General features: G+C 40.7%; 1 protein-coding gene across 1 annotated transcript in view; it reads left to right on the top strand.

Annotated features, from left to right (window-relative positions):
* Tspan7 (tetraspanin 7) overlaps positions 1 to 21,156 on the top strand; it is a 146,688-nt gene that overhangs the window by 120,252 nt on the left and 5,280 nt on the right. The window contains exons 2-6 of the mRNA XM_004645907.3: positions 5,122 to 5,310; positions 9,089 to 9,163; positions 11,918 to 12,013; positions 13,327 to 13,482; positions 19,056 to 19,139. Coding sequence (XP_004645964.1) covers positions 5,122 to 5,310; positions 9,089 to 9,163; positions 11,918 to 12,013; positions 13,327 to 13,482; positions 19,056 to 19,139 — 600 coding nt within the window. The remainder of the gene's footprint in view (positions 1 to 5,121; positions 5,311 to 9,088; positions 9,164 to 11,917; positions 12,014 to 13,326; positions 13,483 to 19,055; positions 19,140 to 21,156) is intronic.

A 21,156-nucleotide genomic window follows, 5' to 3' on the forward strand; every position in this document is an offset into this window, starting at 1 on the left:
TTAATTTGTGAATATAATAAATCCACAGTGTTACTTTTCAAAGAGAAGACTATAGTGGAAGCTGCTAGCTAATTTGCCTTTCTGCTTGCTTTCTCTGTCTACAGAATCAGGTTTTCAATACTGAAAGTCTTCAATACTTTGAAGACTCAAGCCTCCTCCTGCTTGCCCCCTCAGCTTATATACTCACGTGAGAATTAGCTGAAAGCATAGTTTGCTGGCTATTTTTCTTCTTAAAATCTGTGATCTGAGGGATCTATATTGTATTATGGATGATATGTATGGGACTTCTGTGTTGTACATTTTTTCTGAGTTATGGAATCATCCGGAGTAGAGAAGGCTATTTCACAATACCTCCCTGTGTAGTCGTGGAGAAGAATTGACCTGTGAACTCTGGGATGATTGAATTGTGGCTTCTACTACAAATGCGATTTAGCTGAGATTTCTGCCTAGCATCCCTTCTGTGTGTCTTTTGTTCTGTTTTTACGTACACTGATTTATATCCTACACATCTTCTTAGGAAAGGGCTTCTTCCAGGTAGCTTGTACCTCTATAGTTAAATTTTCTATTACCTATTAAATTTTCTCCAATTGTATGACATACTAAATAGGAACTCCCAATTAGAACATTGACCTCACAAAGCAGAAATTATGGATTTTGAGAAAAGTATGAATTTTTCCCCATCAGACCCCATCAGCAGAAATGCAGCTACAGTAGTTGAATGAGAGCATCTGTGCTCTGTATGCAAAAAAAGGGGTGTGAGAGACAGTCACATGTCTTTGAGTTGTTTAGCCTGTAGTCCTGGCTCCACTTTAAGGATCAGGATACTGCAAGTTTGGCAACATTAGCCAAGTTGACCTACTAGGAATAAGGAGGATCATTTCTACCTGCTGGCTCACCTTCAAACATGCATATTAGGATTCAAATGAACTCTGGTAAGTTTCTTCCAGAGCCTTTTGGAAACCTCTTGGTATATGGCAAAACCTCTCCATGGTTTTCTTTCAGTATAATTTTGTCATATGTACTATCACACAACAGCTTTTCTAGTTCTAGCTTAGCTAGTGCTACAATTATAGTTTTACTCAGCCTCATCACCAAGCCTAAATTAGTAGAAGCTAGTGGTACTCTGCTCCCTATACATTTTGAGCTGTGGTGTAAACACACAGGAAATGAGATACTGAGAACAAGCAAGAGATGGAGAACAGTAACCTAGTGACTTCTGCTGGAATTCTGGCCCTGCCCTCCTGGTTTGTGGTGAGGTGGGAGCATGGCAGGTAGTGGAAGGCCTTTACCAGGCTGCTTATGTGGTTTATCACCGAACTCTGAGCATTGGCTGCTTGTTGTTTAAGTCTTCTGAGAAAGAAACAAAACTCTCAAGGGAAAAAGATAATATAGGATGATGACTGATTTAGGAATTTGAGGGCTCTGAGGAACTTGCATGCAAAATTGCTTTACAAGATAGATGTTAAAGAAACCTATCTGTTGCTTTTTACTTTGAACTGCCATATGTTTGAGAAATGGCTCTTCAATGAGTATTTTCAAAGGAACACGTGAATATTAGTATGTACTGATAGAAACCAAGAAAAAAGTGACATGGATGACAATGACTTTTGTCTTTGGCTTGTCTTTGTATATTTCTTCTCCTTGGTAAGAAGCATTTTCATACTTGGAAAAATATGAGAAAGTACATCTTTATCCTTTGTTTATAGTACGTTGCTCTCAAGTACCCAGAAATTTTTTTCCAACATCCACCCGAAGTCCACTACACATTAGCACCAGTGAATGAGGCCTCAGTCACCTAGGGGCACACTACAGCCCAATGGTTTTCTCCCTTGTCTATTGAATCTTTTCTTCTTTGTCCTTAGCACTGTTATTTCCCCCAGATTACTGGCCTGTGAAATGAGTTAGATTGGCATTCTTACCAGTTTTCAGAGCTATTCATAGATATTCAGAGGACATAATAGATGGAAGGCTAACACAAAACTTCTTTCTCCTCTTTAACTCTACTGTTGGCTCTTTATTCATTCATCAGGCGTGTACTACATATAGACTCGGCTCAAAGCATGCAGTACATCCATGGTCCTGGATGTGCATGGAAGGAGCAGGTCATAGCAGTACTATAGCATAGTTGAGGCTGGGAGGAGTAGGTACATTGTCTACTAAAAGCGAGTAGTTTATAGATAGGAAGTGGCAGAAAGAATAGGGATTCTAAGCAATATCATCATGACCAAATATTGGAAACTGAATGGAGAACAGCTCAGTTTTCCTGGAACTATATGGAATGCATAAAGGGTAGCAAGGGAGATACAGACAAAAAGGCTAGCTGGAATGTGTATGAAAGGGGCCTGGGTGTATATATGCACAGTCGGGGCTTCCAAATACAGAGATTCTTTGTCAGGAGTATTTGAGTGACAGTAGCTACATTAGAGAAAGCTTTTTCTATGTGGCTTAACCATAGGTTCCTAGCCACACTGTTGTTGAAAGGAGCTTATATAACTTGGTCTCACATTATCCAGAAAATGAGTTCTTTTGAGGCTAACTTACTCAAGACCAGAATGTTAAACTGTTTCTCCCGTGCAGTGTGATGCCTGCAGTGTTGTGCTTGTTTGTACCCACTGGCAAACAGTAAGGGGTGCCACTGCAGTCCACAAAATGTCTTTTTCCAAGAATATATTTATGTGACTCCCATTATATGAACATTATTAAAAGGTGGTACTGTAGCCTTGGTACTGTTCATGAAGACCAGATATATATATATATATATATATATATATATATATATATATATATGCTTCATAAGAAAGCCAGGGTTATTACACTGGGATACATTGTTTTCCCAAAGAAAATGTTCATAATACTGTTAAACTTAAAATTCTGAATTCGTGTTTCCTTTGATATATGGCATATAAGATTTGTTATGGTATTAGCAGAACTCATGAAATAGTCATAGAAGTATAAGAGAATATTAGACTTTTGTAATTGAGCAGTGGTACTCATTTTCATGAAAGCAGTTATTCTAATAGTGACTGACAATGGTAGCCTGTGGTATACTTCGTACGTATTAAAGTGTTACTGAATCTTTGGGAGCAATTCCATGAAGTCAGAAGTCTCTGATGAGGCCTGCATGCAGCTAAAACTTGCTTAACTGAATTTTTTTCCAAAACATTCACATTGTGATAATCACAGATTTATCTTTGCCATGCTAACATGGAAAGTACAGGTGGAGTTTCTTTCTGTGTCCATTTAAATTGACCTTACAGTGAGTATTTGATGTAGATGTTTTATAAATATTTGGCATTTAATAGACTCTGCTTTATAAGACATAATCCCTAAGACCCAGAGATAGGAAATGTATTTTTTTGTCCGTGAATAGTAAGCATTTATTGAGTGCCTGTGCTGCGCTAGGCACTGAATAATAAGACACAACTGTGTCCTTTTCTACTAGGCTTCATTGCATCCTTACCCTAAATGATTTCAGAACAGATTCATAATATTTTAATTGTAGTCGGTAAAAGCATCTTATGCTTCCATCTGGAGGAGTACAGCAGAGGCTGTTCAAGGAAAGTACTTTCTTCTCAGTAACCACCAGGTGTCAGCAGAGGATTGGGAATTCTGAGTAGCATCTGTTCATGGTTTTCTTCAATTCTCTAAGGCTATCCCTTTTGGCAGCCACCCTCCACTGGCTTACTTTCTCCTGAATATTAGTGTCAAACACTTTGTCCTGAAGACTGTATCCCAATTGTTTGCTTTTGTCTAATAAAAGCACAGTTCTTCAAACTTTTGCTAATGTAAAATATAATTTTGTCATTCACAGTGCAGGTGGTTCTACAAGTGAGAGACTATGGGGATGGGCAGGAAAGTATCTCCAAGCTTTCATTGTATTTTGTTGACATTTGCATCCACATAGGTAGAGCTCATCCTTATCTGATGTGAAGAGACATATAGAGCCAATTCTTTCTGCACAGAGAAACAAGCTAATAGTGGAGTTTGATGGTCCAAACTGTAGTGTTTGCAGAATATACAGGAGAGCAACCAGGACATCTTGAACTGGCCCAGCTATTTGGTTCATGGTGCAGCATGCATTTGGTGGTGGTCACTTACAGATGTTAAGGAATGGGGATGTTTCTGACAGGAAAACTTAGCATGGTTGTATTCACCTGAGTGGTCCAGGCAGTATCTATGGCCTTTGCTATCAAATGTTGGGCTATTGAATAGGGCAAACCTGGGGACGGGTTTCCTCCAACACATAAGTTTCTCTCAAACATCGTACCGTTATATCCTTGAAAAACTATCAGTTTGAATATTCCCAAACAGTTGGTGAACTGAAGGAGTTATGTTTCAGCTGGGGAAATGATTAGGCACACAAAGTAATCTGCGACTTCAGCAGCCAAAGTCATTGAAGCCTATAGCCTGAAGGGAATGGAGACAAAGGCATAGCATGCAGTTCCATGTCTGTCCCCTGAAGTAAGGACCTGACTGATGCCAGGTTCTAGAGTTTAGACATGTTGTATAGGTTTTTCTTTGGATTGATTGCTAGGCTTGGACAAGTTGCATTATAGCTAACTCCAGGAATTACTGAGATACTTCTGTTGTTTTATATTGAATAGCATATTATAAATGAAACAGCACATCAGAGGATTCAGCAGTATTTGGAATGCTTTGTTTTTATAGAGATTTTGGTATTAATGGTTAAAGAGAATCACCTTGTTCTTAAAACATAGGAAATCCTTCAAACGTCTACACGCATGCCTTCAAAGAAGATGGCTACCCTTGTTCCTGGACCCAACTTTGTGTCAGGAGGCAGCTGAGGGAAAGCTCGCAGATCTGTCTCATGATGTATTTTTAAAGCAGCTTCTGGGTTTCTCATTGTTGGCTTGACTTCCAGTTAAACACAATCATTACATATGGGATCTATAAGGGGCAAATCTAATTGTACAGTATCAAAATGTCTTTATTGTTTGTGACAGTTTTAGTTCATGATCTCTAATATTTCCCATCGCTCAGAGAATCTTATAATAGGTTCCACCTTGTTCGTGAAAACTTGGTTCTTCCAAGTTGGTCACATGACCCCCGTGTTGCTTCTTACCTCTTATCAGTGGTTTCACACTCCCTTCTCCTTTTTAGATCACTGGGGTGATCCTCTTGGCTGTTGGAGTCTGGGGGAAACTTACTCTGGGCACCTATATCTCCCTCATTGCTGAGAACTCCACAAATGCTCCCTATGTGCTCATTGGAACCGGCACCACTATCGTCGTTTTTGGCTTGTTTGGATGCTTTGCTACATGCCGTGGGAGCCCATGGATGCTGAAACTGGTGAGTAGGTCACCGCATAATCCTGCTTTCTCTGTTATTTGTAAAATTCCAAATCACAATATGATCAAATAACCATTCTTGAGGCCACAAACAAAAGCTTGATATTCATTGATTCTAATTTTAGCCCAGATTCTTATCTAGCCCACCCATTAATCCACCCAGTGAGAAAAACAATCCCCATAATAGCCTGGCACAATAAACCCAGTCTCAATTTCTTGAGGTAAATGGTGACAAAGTACTGACCAGTAGTTCTAATAGGCCATTGATGTCCTCCTGGCACGTTGCCCTGACCCAGTTTTGAACTCTGGTTTAGCAATCTCCTCAAACATGTGACATTCAGCTTTAGTAGGCAATGCATCATCCAGAGTATAAGTAGCCTTTCATCTCCAAGTTCCGTTGGAGAAATTCTTCCTGCCTCTTGAGCCTGGCCATGCATAGATGTATTTGCATGCTCTTCACAAAACCCATGGTCCCTGTCTCAGTGCTGAGGAAGCTGAGCGAGGCCTCAGCTTCCCGGTGACAGAGCTGATGGATGCATTGCCATGTATCAGCGACCAGGACTGTTGTTGGATGGCTGTCCTCTAATAGGGCAACAAAGAAGTGATGTATCTGAAAGGATAAGGATAGATTTTTGTTTGGTAGCAGGGATCCAACTCAGGACCTTCTACTTGCCAGCCAGGCACTTAAGCTGCTGAGTTATCTCCGCAGCTTGAGGGAAGATTATTGAAAGGGTATTAGCATGATTTTTAACTTTTTGGTAACCAGTTGCCTAATTTTCTTTTTATTGTGCTCTAATTTGATGAGGTTTAATGTTAAAGGGTTTTATAAATAAAAAAGTAGCAAAGGGGCCAGCGTGATAGCTCAGCAGTCTAAAGCACCTTCTTAGGCAAGGTTAGGCAGGGACAGGGAATGGCGGTTCGATCCCCAGCACCACATGCATACCAGCCTCACCCTCAGGGTAGACTGAGACAACCCCAAAAATCAAAAAAGTAGGAAAGACCTCTCTCCTCAGAAGAAAATTTTTTTAAAAAAATGAGTTATTTTGGAAAGGGAGAAGCAGATTTCCACTGAGATCTTGTTGCCTGTCCTTCTTGAGCAGGGGTTGTCATAACAATGCCACCTGGTAACACTTTTGGGTGTGACAATAATTCACTCCAAAATGAACAAGGGGGTTGATAAGGCAGTATCCTTGTTGGGAACCTCATGCATATGGTGCATGACTTGGCTACCTTTCTCCTACAGAGCACAGAGGAAACTAATGCCTTGGGTTCCAGCAGTTCTTGCAAGTTGGTGAAATAACCATAATGAGGCACAAGGGGACAGTTCTGCTGTTGTCCCCAGACACTTTTTTCCAGCACCCTGAGTCTAAGTTCTGGTGCTTCTCATAAGCACCAGAGCTTCTTTTTAGTCTGCCCAGTACTGTGGTCCTCAACTCCAGATCAATGTTGGAATCACCTGGAAAGCCTTCTCTAGGGTGGCAGCTACTCTGCAAGTTCCTGGAGTCAAGGGAACTGCCAGACACAGAACACTGCTGATGTGGATCGTGAGGTAGAAGTCTCTTATGAACTGTCAGTCTAGAATTTTATGGTCATCGTTCACCTCAGGAACTGCAAAACCACTGGCAATAACTATTCCTGCTATGTGGAGGCCCTGAGAGACTGCCTTTTCCTTAAGAATTAGTCTTAGGAGGTATTCTGACCACAAAGACTAATGTCCTTTCTCCTACCTGCCTCTTGACAGTGAGCTCCCCACACAAATTTCTGTTGGATTCTTTGCCTGATATAAGATTTTCCCCAGAGTAATGTATGTTTCTAATTAGATTTTGTACAAAGTAAAAGAGAGAGAGAGAGAGAGAGAGAGAGAGAGAGAGAGAAAGAGAGAGATTTTAGTGGCTACGTTGTATTTGTAGAGAATTTTGTTAGTATTTAGAAAGAAATTGGTATTTTAAGATGGTATTTCCTTTTAACATATGTGCCAATAACTAAGACAAATGCTTTATGATTCTGTGTATATATGTATGCTTTACAAGTAAGTAATGTGACCATGTGCAGTCCATCCAAATTCCACAGCACCATTTAAGGCTATTGTAAGTATTCAGAACTGTTGTATTTCATTTTGAGATGAGAAGCAGCAGATTGTAAGGCAGATGCCATGTTGATAAGGAGTCAGCTCTCCTTCCCTTTATGTGCTTTTCAAAGTCAAAGAAACAGAAGCCCTTAACATCTCCTAAGTACCGTGTAATATCCCTGAAGTTGCACGTGCTCATGCACGTGTGCAGTCACCTGAGGAAATGCAGGCAGCATTAGATGAGAAGCGCTAAGGGTTTTCGATACTTGCAAATTTTGTTAGCAGTGTAGCATTCAGTCTTTGCTTTTTTTAAGGCTACAAATTCCATGCAGTGTCACAAATAGAGAACTGAGTAGCTGCACAGAAAGTGCTGATGATGCTGTATTCAGGGATGACCAGTGTACTGAAGAGGTGCTGCCTCCTGTACACATTCTGGCTTCTGGGTCCAGATTGGAGGAGTACATTTCCTAATGAAGTGGTTTTCTAGCCCTTTTGTATAAAAGTAAAGTGGGAGGCTTTTCCTGCATGCAGAGAACCAGCAAGTTACTGTCCTGGCTATGCGCACAAATGTGAAGGGCTCACGTATACTATAGAGGCTGTGTTCTCCTCTCTTAGAGGCAGAACCAACACTACTAGCAAGTGGAAATCAGAAACAGGGCTATCATGACTTTCCACGATCGCCCATGTTGTATTTCCCAGACACAGCGTGTACTTTTGGCTTTGCTCTTACCCTCTTAGTTGGCCCAAACTTGCTTTCCAGTACCAGTTTCTCTGCCACTCTTCATGTCTGCTTGCTCAGGTAAACATGACTACTGCTTCTTGTTTGTTTCATCTAGTTCTTTGTTGAAGATGAAAAGAACCTGTCACTCTGGAAGGAGAAATGAGCAACCCAAGTCTGGGTCTTGCTGTGTGGCCTGGCTGACTTCAAAGTTGTGGTGATTGTTCTGCCTCAGCCTTCAGAGGGCTGTGATTGCAGACCTGTGCCATCACCCCTAGCCATTTGGGCTTGAATTTGAGATCCTGATGGTTTTAAAACCCCTGTAGAGAATTATGGATGCAGGGACCCTACAGAGAAACCTCTTTGCGGTTTTTCTTGGTCTTATAATTCAGTACTGCTGCTAATATGAATAAGCACAAAAAAATTGTTCTAGGGAAGCAGTAACCAACAAGCAAGCAAAAAATTAAAAAGATGGAAAGAAACAGGCAGATGTATAGCCCATGGAAATGAAGTCTTTACAACAGTTGGGACAGTCACAAAGCAGAACACGTTCTAGGGGTTGGGCTTGAAGATGTAGTTGACTAATCGTGAAGAAGGCGGAAAAAAAATCTCTGATATGATAGAACTATGCTCTGTGACCTGTAGATCAGCTTTTGTTTTCTGTAGCTTGAAGGTTGTGATATTGGCTATAGCCGACACCTTAGTTGGCAATGGCCCTCCTGGGTTTCTTCTGGTTGAATTGATCTGCAGGTCACAATGCTAGTCTCTGGTGACCTTTCCTTAATATGTGTGTGTCCAAATGCTAGTGCATATCAAACAGACTCAGTCCTCTGTTGAGGTTCATGTGGGTGAACTTTCTTAAAAACTTCTTAAAACTTTGTCCCAGGAGTATGAGGGTGTATCTAATTCCTTCAGGTTAGAAGTAACTCACTCAAAAAATGCTCTCCTCTTAATCCTGCCATCTGACTTGGTTCTTATCCACTTGCCTTTCAGTATGCCATGTTCCTGTCACTGGTGTTCCTGGCTGAACTTGTCGCTGGCATTTCAGGGTTTGTGTTCCGCCATGAGGTGAGTATATAAGGTAGAGAGCTCAGGTCAAAGGAGGAGTTTTGAAAGAACTTGAACTATGTGCAGAGTGCATGGGTGCTGGCTGGTTTCCTCAATGCTGGCATCATCTTCCAAATGTTATGCAAGGTGGCGTGAAAGTCCGTGAAATTCTACATGCAGGAATTTCACCAAACTCCCAACGTTCATTATGGATCCTCACTCTCTTTCTCTCTATGTAGCTATTACATAAAATGATTCTCTACTCTATTTTAAAGTAGTAACCTACAATATAGATGAAATGCTTCTTTAAAACGAGCTGCTTTATCAAGGTGCATGTGTGTTTCAGTGTAACAAGATTTCTGAGATTATAAAGGCAAACCAAAGTAATGGTCTTGAGGCCTCATAACCATTATTGTGTGCCACGAATAGCAGTAAAGGCAGAAATAGATAAGCATATGTAAGAAGAGGACAACGAGATATAGACAGAGAATGCAGTGTGGCAGAGCGTTACTGTGGCTCTTGAAAGGCTGCCATAATCCCTTGCCAGGCCCTGCTATTGTGCTTGGCTGAGTTAAGTTCCCAGGAGCTTACCATGGGTTCTGCTTCTTTCTCTCTTGTGCTGAGTTTTCCTTTATTGGAGATGGCACCTCAGATGCCACAGCTGACTTCCAGAACCCATTTTACATGAGTGCCATGTCTAGAATTAGATCTTCTGTGTTAGTCAACTCTCCATTGCTATGACAGAATACCTACAATAAATAATTTGAGTGATGAAAGGGTTTATGTTGGCTCAGAGTACCAGAGGTTTCAGTCTATGGTTCCTTGCACCTGTTGTGTTGGGCCTGTGGCAGCATAGTGCATCTTGGGGCAGTGTATGTTAGAGAAGCTGCTTGCTTGATGTTGGCCAGAAAGCAAAGAGAGAGGAATGTGGCAGAAGTCCCAGGACTTTCTTCAAGAACATGGCCCCAGTGACTTGTCTTCCTCCAAAAGTACAGTGATCTCTACTGTAAAGCTTCCACCTCCTCCCCACAGCACCGTCAGCTGACAAACAAGCTTTCAACATGATGGACCTTTGGGGACCTTTCAGATCTAAACTGCAGCACCCCCATTATTATTCTTAGGTGGTGTGAAACCCAATGAGACTATGGCTTCCACAGTCTAACAGGCATTCCATGAGCAGTTATGAACTCTAGCAGCAGTCTGACTCACTCTTGCTGGAGGCCTTGTCCACTTTCCTCTTGGGTTACTGCTCTAATACTAGGGATTTTTGAGGTATTTATTTTGGAGACTTGGACCCAAAACCTTTGTGCTGAGCTACATCCCCAGCCCTTTTTTAAAAATTTTCAGACAGTTATCTCTACATTGCCTATGCTGGGCTCAAGCTTGTTACTCTCTTGCCTTAGCCTCCCTGAGTTGTGGAAGTCACCATGCCCAGCTTGGGGGTAAAAGTGGTTACTACTCCCTAGGTTTCAAGAAGTCCTCATCTCCCTAACCTCTTCATCTGAAGTGCTTAAGGGACCAGTAGGTAGGGCTTGCTGTGCCACTCTCTGTTGGTCAGTTATGGTCTTGGGTTTAGCAAAACAGTCAAGCTTACATAGTGACAATCAATCACACTTAGTGCTGTTTATTCAAAGAGATGCAGACTTGTTTCTTCAGCATGAGTCCTCAGATTGGTCCAAGGTCTGGTCTGTGCATAAGTCCCCAACCTGAGAGATAGTGCAGGTGCAGTAGCCATCTTGGCTTAGAAGCTCCCTATACTGAGTGTCTCTTTATCCATTATAACCATCTCATAGATATAGTGTCCACTATTTCAGCAAAGACTAGGTAAGAAGGTCACCATACTTAGCCGTAAACATCCCACCAAGTAAATATTATCATTTGGTATCCTCCCAGTCTGGAGGCATTTCACTGATCAGGGTTCAGTTGTACTGTAAGCCAGCTTTCCTGTTAACATACCATCGTCATCAGGTTTCCAGGGGAACAGAGCTTGAACGGTACCCCAAGGTCACATGTGTTCATAGAGAAGAATGGGTTTGTTAAATTTCATCAACAAAAAATGTTTTTGTGTTATAGCTTTCTTTATTTTGGCCTCAGTGAAGACAAGTAAGTGAATCTTGGTTACCTCACTGCTTTATGATACAATAGGGTTCAGTTTTTGAACAACACATTTGTATTCCTGTCATCCCATTGGCTTGCCCTTTATTATATCTTTTTCATAAGGGCAAAGAAAGTTACAGAAAGACAGATGAAGTGCTGGCGAGATAGCTCAGCAGACTAAGCACCTTCTTAGTCAAGTGCAGGGACTGGGGGTTCTGGCACCACATGCTGTGCCAGGCCCAACTTTGGGTGCACTGAGCCAGTGACCGAGATGGGTGTGGTGGCATACATCTGTAATCCCAGCACCGGGGAGGCTGAAAACAGAAAGATCACTATGGGCCCAAGCTGTGTAGCGAGACCCTGTACCAAATACATAAATTTTTTTAAAAAAGAAAGAAAGATGAGCATATTCCCTTCGAAAATTAACTGGAGGATTTATGGCTGAGGTTTGGCCATTCACCAGGCCAAGATTAGGGGATAGGGCAGCAATTTTGTAAATTCCTTTTGCTAAGTTTTTGAGCTCTTTTGCCTTACAATATAAATCATTCCCTCTCTGACCTACACTTAAGCAGAGGTTTTTAGAAGAGGCTATCCGGTGGTAGACATTGGCATAAATGTGATTTGGTTTGGGCTACAGTGGACTGAAACTACACAACCCCTCTTCCTCCTCTTCTATAGATTAAGGACACTTTCCTGAGGACTTACATGGATGCCATAGCTCACTACAACGGCAATGATGAGAGGAGCCGAGCTGTGGACCACGTCCAGCGTAGCGTAAGTTCAAGGCAGCAGATGAGGATGCAAGGTCTGGGCTTAAACTTATAGGCAGCCAATGGGTTGAGCTGGCAGCATTTTCCCATTCTTGGTCCAGTTCATTTTTTTTGAGAGTTGAGTCTTAGCATATGCCCAGAATCCAGCTCTCCACCAAATCTGAGTTAGGGATGATCACACCCTTAAGGATACCTTGCATCTGTAAGGCTTATGAGAGAATTTCCAGGACAGCCCCTCTGCCCTTAAAATCTAAACAGGCATTAGTCAGCAGACATTTGAGTCTATCTTATCCAAGTGTGATTCTCTGGAATCAGTTCTTCAGGATAGATGGCAAGCTTGGTGCTCTGGGACAGATTAGTGTGGGTACAGTGTGGACCTAGAAAAAACTGAGAATCCATCAGGTGTACAAGTGGCCACAGTTGGCCTGGTGCTACATAGAGAACAAGAAGTAAAAGAGGTTTTTGGCCTGTGGGCGCTTACAGTATGTGTCCTGTCCCTAAAGCATGACTACCCATCAGAATCCCTGGGGAGGTTTTTGACTGCTTTTTCTTGATTTTTAGGTGTTTGGGTGTTTTTTTGGGGGGGGGTTAGTATATATTTTTGAAACAATATTTTTGGTAGATTTTGGTAAAATTTCAAACTCTTATAGCTCACATTCACCAATTAAATATATCTTCACCCTACTAGCTTTAGTATTCTGTCTAGGCCAAACCCTTTCAGTAAGAGGTTAAATGCTAAATATTTTAGCATATGGGGACCTCACCCTCTCTGTCATAACTATCCAACTCTGGCACCACAGCATAAGTATCTCAGTACAACTCTGTTTACACCAAGATGAAGGTGATTGGTTGTGGTTTATCAACACTAGCTCTTTCCTTCTATGTATGTCTTTTTTTCCCAAACCACCTACTTCCTTATTACTATAGATCCAGCAGAGAGCTTTTCAAAACCATGGTTACATCAACTCCACTATCAACCATCCTGACACAGTTCATGTACATCTTTAACAGCACCCAACTCCCACAGGTGACTGTCATGCCTAGGCCAGGTCAAGAAGCACTGCTTCCTCTGTGGAGGTGGTAAGAAAGCTAACGGATATATGACCTTGACTCACTTCTTTCTCTGAATTCAAATGGGCACCACAGTGAGGATGAATGATAGTAGAGCCGCAGTTCATCTTTACTCAGTAGAGCTGCACATGTTGTCTTAGGAGCTCAGCCTAAGCTTGTCTCTTAAAGGTTACAGGGTAGTGAGAGAGGGGATCACAATGGTTTTGATCTGTCACTCTTTGATTCTTTCCTTTGCACTGTTAATAGCTGAGCTGCTGTGGTGTGCAGAACTACACCACCTGGAGCAGCAGCGAGTACTTCATGAATCACGGCATCCCTCCCAGTTGCTGCATGAATGAAACTGATTGTAATCCCCAGGATCTGCACAATCTGACTGTGGCTGCCACCAAAGTGAACCAGAAGGTACCTGCTTCCCTCGAGTTCTGATGGGTCTCTGGTAAATGTTTGGGAGGGCTTTGTTGTTTCTCTGAAATTATGACATGTAAGTTAGAAGGGGCAGACCAGGGGGAGTCAGGTGCCTCCCTTTGTGGTCCTTGTTTGCCTGGGAGAGGCACTTGAGGCTGCTTACTTCTAAAAGATTAAGCTGCTACTCAGATCAGCCTCACATCACTCTCCCCCAGCAAGCATCTAGCAGGCACAGTTATGCAGGTTGAACAAGTGGTTCCTGTTAACCCTGATGCTTGTGTCAGACAGAGAACGTTGGCTTTCTTCTTTCTGGATGTCTTTCTTCTGCTTAATAAACCATCTAAACATGAAAATTTTCACTGCTGGTTGCCAGGCTTTGGCAGAAAAAAAGAAAGTAGAGTTGATATACAGCATCTGCTTCTGCTAGGAGGGTGACCTTTATTTTAAGGAGTTCACAGTTGTAAGAAAAGAAGTCAGCAACTCCAACTCAACTCGCTGTCAACATCCTGACTCCCAAAGAAATAAGAGGGAAAGAAGATGACTGCAGGAAATTCAAATGTTAGTACACAGCGCAAATGAGGGAAGGAAGTCTTAGTAGTTAGAGACAGGGACCATTAATTCTGTATTCCACCTTCCAGAGACTAATAAAGACATGATACAACGGCATGTGAAAACTATCTTTATTCTTAAACATTTAGAGAAATGCCATATGCAAAATATGATTAGGTGAAACAAAGGGGAGGGAAAAATCTACTCTTGAGTTTACCTGTGGTTATTCAGCTGTAGGGAAAATTTTCTTTTCTTATGAAGATAAAAGTCTATTCTGATGTCTTCAAAATTCTATGTGATCTCAGCCAACTCCTGAATAATTCATAGAGAGATGATAGCCATTTTCTCAAGATTAGACTGTTAAGAGGTGGTTTTTGTATTTCACCCATTTAATGTTGGTATTTATAATGTGAGCGCTGCAAGGCATTGCTGCCATGCTGGAAGCTCATTTTGTCATTCTGGGTTTATTACTTCACTACTGGTGTGGTTCAGTAAGCTTCAGTACTGGCAGCTTCCTGTCTTAGCTAAGCAAACATCTGTTCCTATTAGGATTTTCTTATGAACCCAAACTTTGGCGCCTTTTCCCCTCTCATTAGTTAATACGATGACTTCTTTTTCATGGACATCCCCACTGAGCACCCAAGTGTATCATTAGGCTGACATTTTATGTAGTGCCATACATCTCTGGCACATGGTGGACATTCCAGTTCATGGAAGACAAGGCGTGATCTATGGTAGTGTGAGATATTTGCTTCTGAGTCTTGTCTCTAAACCCAGCACCCAGCAACTTTTGCAAGTCTTATTTATCCAAAATGCTTTTTTTTTGTATATATGAAAATTAAAGATCCAAAGTCAGATGCACAATATCTAGAGTGACTGTCTGGTTTAAATTCTGCTTCACTCACTGGTTGTGTGATGTTGGTCAAGTTACTTGACCTATCTCATTCTTGATTTTTTTTTCATCTGTGAAATGGGGCTATTAGTAGCTGGTGACCCTTAGAATTGATATGAGGATTGAATCAAACTACCTAAAATCTAGTAACTGGCACAGACTAACAATACTATAAGTATTAGCTATAATGACAAATGTTAACTGCAGTGTAAATGTAAGCATGATGGTGGGGACGTTTGTTTCCTCTTATATCACACTGTCCCTATTAAAAATGAGAATTGATGCAGCAGGTTCCTGTAGAAAAGATCTTTGGTTAGAATCAAGAAAAAAGTTTTGGGGCATATCCTATAATGATCTATAGATCCATACAATTATTTCTAGGAAGAAAGAAAGGTAGCTTTTTAAAAATTTTTATTTTATTGACAATTTACACATAGGCCTCATTCTCTACCTTCCTAGTATAATCCTATTTTTTATTTTCCCTTAAATACTTGAATAATGTCTTTGACTTCCTTCACTGCCTTTATACTCTCAAATCTGACTCCTTCAGAGGAATGAAAGTGAATGGAAAATGAAATTTTCTACTGATTTTCATTAGACATTCTCATTTAACACCCACATGAATCTTTGAGACAAATTATTTCTCCCGAGTTTCACAGACATTTTGTCCATGAAAAACAGTGGGAGATAGGGGTGGAGTGGAGACAATAGTAGTAGGTGCTCATAAATGTCACCATACCCACCACTCACTTCTTTACCCAGGAGAGCTTACCTACCACCACACTCCAGTTGTATGCAATCTTGTGTGTGAGCATAAATAGATCATCCCTATAGATCTTTGGGGTTTGAATCATACACTGTGATAGCCCAGTGAGATGATTCTTGGCTATTGCTTGGCAGCAGAGGAAGCCTGCATTATACAGATTACAGGCAGATGCAAGAGGGAGGAGGTGTGAACATGGGTTATCTGTCCTTTGGTTTAAGGGATAGACTTTATTTTGGGTTTTGCTAGTGGGGGTGATGAAATGTCTACAGGTTTACTCGGCTCACTGGGTGAACTAGTATTCCACAGGCAGGCCTTAGCAGTTTGTAAGAACAAGGGGAAGAAAGAATTATTCTGGTTAGCAGTTATCGAGATACCTCTTTCCCAGACCTGATTCAAACTAGCATTCTCCTCCTGATAGTTAGAGCCCACAGATGGTTTCCATTGGTGACTGTTGATTTATACATGCTGAGAGGGTGAGCAAATTAACTGTTGTGTTTCTGGGTGTTTCCTAGGAGACTTAGCAGGTCTCTGTAGATTTATCTCATGCCTGACAACAAGGCTTTCATATTAGGAAATTGAGAAAGATTGTTGTGGGCAGATAAGATCACTCTTTGGTGCAGAACTTAAGGTTGAATGCGAACATGGCCTGTGGTTGTAGCTTCAAAGTGGTCCTTGCAGTTGGCAGAACAATGCTAAGACTTGCAAAATGGGCTCTGTATCCACAGAAAATGGGCCCTGGGTGCATGTAGTGAATAACAGAGAAAAAATACAGAGATGGAAAACACTTTAATTTCACTTTCATCTTCTCACTTTGTTTAATCCTATTACTGATGCATAAATTTGCTTTCTTATTTGGAGTAAAAAAAATAGGACATTTTCTTATAGACAGGTGCTCTTCAAACTTTAATGAAAATGTGAAGCAACTGGAGATCTTGTTTAAATTCATTTAAAAGTGTTAAATATAAATAAGCCCAGGTGTGGCAGGTGCTGATTCTGTGGGTCTGGCCTCTCACAAGCCCCTAGTGATACAGTACTGTTTATTTAAGAACCATACATTGAGGGGGTAAGTTTTAAAGAGAACAGCTTGCCACTGTTGTACTGCTAGGTAGTTATTTCATTTTTTCTTCTTCCTCTTCCTTGTTAGAGTACCTTTATAAAAAAAAATAATAAAGTGTCTCCAACAATCTCCAAAAAATGGAGTTAGGAACATAGCTCACTAGTAAAGTGCTTGTGTGGCATGCACAAGGCCCTGTGTTCCATCCCCAGCACCAACAAAACAAAATAAAAAATCTGGAAATGGAGTAGAAATTGTACTTGAGAAAAACACTCAGCTTCTGTATAGAATCCAAGCTATGCTGGGAGGGGTGAGGGGTCTATGCCAAAACATTTTACAGAGTAAGGAAACAGCCCATACTGCTTCTTGTGTTTCCATATTTTGAACTGACAAATAGTGTAGCTGACTGGGCCTTGTTCTTACAGCCCCCTCTTCCCCCATCACTGTGGGGAAAAGATACAAAAATGATGGCCACTTTGGCAAAATGCTATTTTAGCTGCAACCATTTGGGAAAGTGTTAGAATATCCATGTCTCTTCATAATTTGACCTCTTCTTACTATCCTTGTAAAGGTAGGGGGATGTATCGTTTCACTAGTAAAAGTGAAATCAGAAAGCTCCTTAGGGGGGAAAAAAAAGAAAGCTCCTAGGAGAATCAAATTTCATAACTCTCCTCAGACAGTAATGTGCTCTCTTCCTTCTTTATATTTGCATCAGATAACTAAGGAGGAGTTTGTGAATTGCACTGAACCCATGTGTCAGAGCAGTGCTGCTGAGCTGAGGCACCTTTTCTCTGCAAACAGATTATTAATATAAAATCTCATTTAGAAGATATGACATTGGTAGAATTTTCCCAAGCTATGAGAAATGCTCAATTGTTAAGATTTGAATTTAAAATTGGTTGCCTTAGTGGGGTATTTGTTGTTGCTACTCTTCTGACGTTACTGCAACTTCATATAAATTTCTTACTAAACAAGAAACATCTTATCTTTCTTATTGAATTGATATGTTCATTTGTATGCATTGCATAAAGTAAGTTGATGCCTTTTATCAGAAAACTGGAGAAAGATCATGTCTTCTAGCTGAGTAAGTCAGTCCAAGACTCTAGAATGACCTGGCAGACTCCAAATACAAGGTATACACATGTGTGCACTTTGTGCACACTCACACAATTGCACGTTACTGCTTACAGCATTTGGCCTAGAAGGGACTTAATAGGAAGAGTAAGCTTTTGCCTGTGCACCAATATCTGGTGTTTTCCATCTGGACCAGGTAGATAGAATTAATCCAGAATCATAATCAGAAAAGAAACTTGTTTAGCAACACTGTTGAACTCCAACCAGATCAGTCATTTTTAAAGAAAGGCACCTCACTTCATCAGTTATAAACTAAAATTGAAATTGATGATAATTGTTGGTTTTGAATCATGAGTTAAACAGATTTTATAATATGTTAAAGGGAAGTCTATTTTTTTGGAAATCCACATTTTGTAGATAACATTATGGACATCCAGAAAGGGGAAATAACTTGTTCAAGGTCACATAGTTAATTTTTGAAAAAGTTAACTCTAGAGTACAAGATTTGGTACTTTAGAAAACTATAATTGTCACCTTAGGAATAAGCCTAAAATTCCGCAATGTTGTTAGGTATTTAAATATCTCCCTTAAACCAGATGATTTTTATGTCTTTACAAGATGTTGTCACTCATGAAAAGACTTGGAACTGTTTATGATGCTAAGATTCCCTGTTCATGTTTATGTCTTTTCATCTGTTCATTCTTACTTATTTATCTCTACAATGTTTGCTTCATAGATCTTACAGATTTCTTGCTAAATTTAATCCTACTACTGAGACATTGTTGATAAATTAAATCTGGGATTTACTTGAAAGTAGGTAGCCAGGGATGGGTTTGGGGGAGGTTTAGATGAAATAAGATTGACCATCTGTTAATTACAGCATTAGAGGGGCTGGGGAGATGGCTCAATAGAATAAGTGCTTTCCTGACAAGCACAAGGGCCTGAGTTCAATCCCTGGTTCCACAAAAAAAAAAAGAAAAAGAAAAAAGAAAATTACAGCATTAGAGGAAGTGTTGTGTTGGGCTCATTGTACTGTTCTCTGTACTTCTTTGTATGTTTGCAATTTTTTGTTCATTTGGGTCCATTTGTTTGACTGGAATACTAGGTAGTTCCTCAGATGAGTTGCAGTTATAGTTGCTGAATTAAGGTTGGGGTAGATGTGAGAGTTGCAAATGCTTGTAGCAGGCCTGCCTCAGCTAAAACACTGCCTCAAGACCTCTTCTTTCTGTTTCCAGGGTTGTTATGATCTGGTGACCAGTTTTATGGAGACAAACATGGGGATCATCGCTGGAGTGGCTTTTGGAATCGCCTTCTCCCAGGTAGCCCATACTACCATGCAGGGACTGATCTAGTCTTTCCCCCACCTCCAGCTTCTTGGCCTGCATTCTTATGCCTTGGGGACAGCTGATGAATAGGGTCAGAGCTCCTTGCTCATTAGTCCTCAGGTCATCTGTTTATTGATTTTCCTTTTTCAACTTAAATGAAGTTTTGCCGTCAAGGGAATATCGGTTACAGTTCAACTAATGACTAGCTCCAGAAAAACAACTTGCTTTTTCTGTAGGTCAAATGGAGGTTAACTGAACAAGGTGCTGGCTTAATTGGAGCATAAACAACTCAAAACATCAAATGGCTGATGTAGATTCAGGAGAGGCATTTTGGCTGAATGACCTGTCCTTTTCTGGTCTATTGTTCATGATATTTCTTTTGAAGAAAACCTTTATTTAGCAAACTTCATTTCATGATCATTACTTTAGTCTCTGGATTTGGCAATTCTATTTCTAAGAAGAAACCCAATTTTCATGTATTATACTTTATGTCCCTCTAAAAATAATGGGAGAAACCATTATGTAAGTTTTAAAACAACCACACACATAAGGATAGAACAGGATTCGGCCATATCTAGAATTTAGTCTGCATTCACCAGGCAAGGTTCTGTCACAGGCTCTGCTATCCCAACTCCATGGTCCATCCTTGCTTATAATATCACAGTGGGAAGCAGGATTGACATCGATGCTAAACAACCAAATAAAATCACTAACTCACAGAAACAGATGATTTTTTAAACAAATCCTAATTAACATCTCAATAATGTTTTCAGAACTTTACTTTTTTATATAGGCTATTCTAGACTCTAAATATTTTCCTACCCATCTTTCTGTACCTCTGTCCCTACTGTTTATCAGTGCAGATACACTTTTAATTCTATGAGTGTGTTCTTAAAGAGTTTCTTTTACTGAAATATGGAATATACAGAAAAATATATAGGGTATAAGTTTATAGGGTTTAAAATTTTTTATTTATTTATTTGGTACAGGGTCTCACTATGCAGCTCAGACTTATAGTGATCCTTCTGTCTCAGCCTCCCCAGTGCTGGGATTATAGGTGTGTGCCACCATGCCCTGTTTTGGTGTCTGGCACACTGTGGGGCCAACATGGTATGCGATACCAGAGATCGAATCCAAGTTCTTGTGCTTGCCATCGAGGCTTTTGGACTGCTGAACTATCTCCATGGCCCTATGGGGTTTTTTTTTGTACCAGGAATTGAACTCAGGACCTTGCACTTGCCAGGCAAGTGCTTAATCCACTGAGCTATCTCTCTGGCCCCAAGGTTAGAGTTTTATAAGTTCTCACAAAATGAACAGAACTGTGTGGCCCTCACTTAGCCTGATAGTGATTTTGCAAAGTAGAGAGCTTAGCTTTAGAGAAGTAGCAACACTTTTCTTCCTAAACAGTTGTGAAAACTTGTGTGGCATTTCATCCCACAAGAGTATGTGGCTACAATGAATATGAATGTTTCTTGTTGCAATTTCAAATTTCTCTTTTATATACCTTATTGATTTTGAGGCTTATGACATGAATTAAACTCTCAACATGGCCAACACAAGACAAACCTGAGTGGGGTCACAAACAGTGCAGTTAATTCAGTCTCTAGAGACATTTCAAAAGTATTTGCAAGACCTGGGAGATGGCTCAGTAGAATAAGCGCTTCCCTGGCAAGCTCAAGGGCCTGAGTTCAATCCCTGGTTCTGCCAAAGAAAAAAAAAGTATTTGCCGTACCTGAACTTTCAGCTGTTCTTACTATCTCAGTAGTAACACTCCGTGAAATATCTGGGATGTCTGGTGACATGTTAGAGGATCCTAAGCCTTGTGACTGATGCAAATGTCCAGGCTGCATGTGACAGCCTTGCACATACGTTTTCCTTAATGCACATAGGTGTAGCATCAGGTTGTGCGCACCAAGAGGGCGGACTTACATTGTCTACAGTTGGCCATGGAGAAGGACTGTTCTCGTTCTCTCTCTCTCTCTCTCTCTCTCTCTCTCTCTCTCTCTCTCTC

Source organism: Octodon degus, unplaced genomic scaffold (assembly GCF_000260255.1).
Source record: "Octodon degus isolate 3935 unplaced genomic scaffold, OctDeg1.0 scaffold00243, whole genome shotgun sequence".
Classification (NCBI taxonomy): Eukaryota; Metazoa; Chordata; class Mammalia; order Rodentia; family Octodontidae; genus Octodon; species Octodon degus.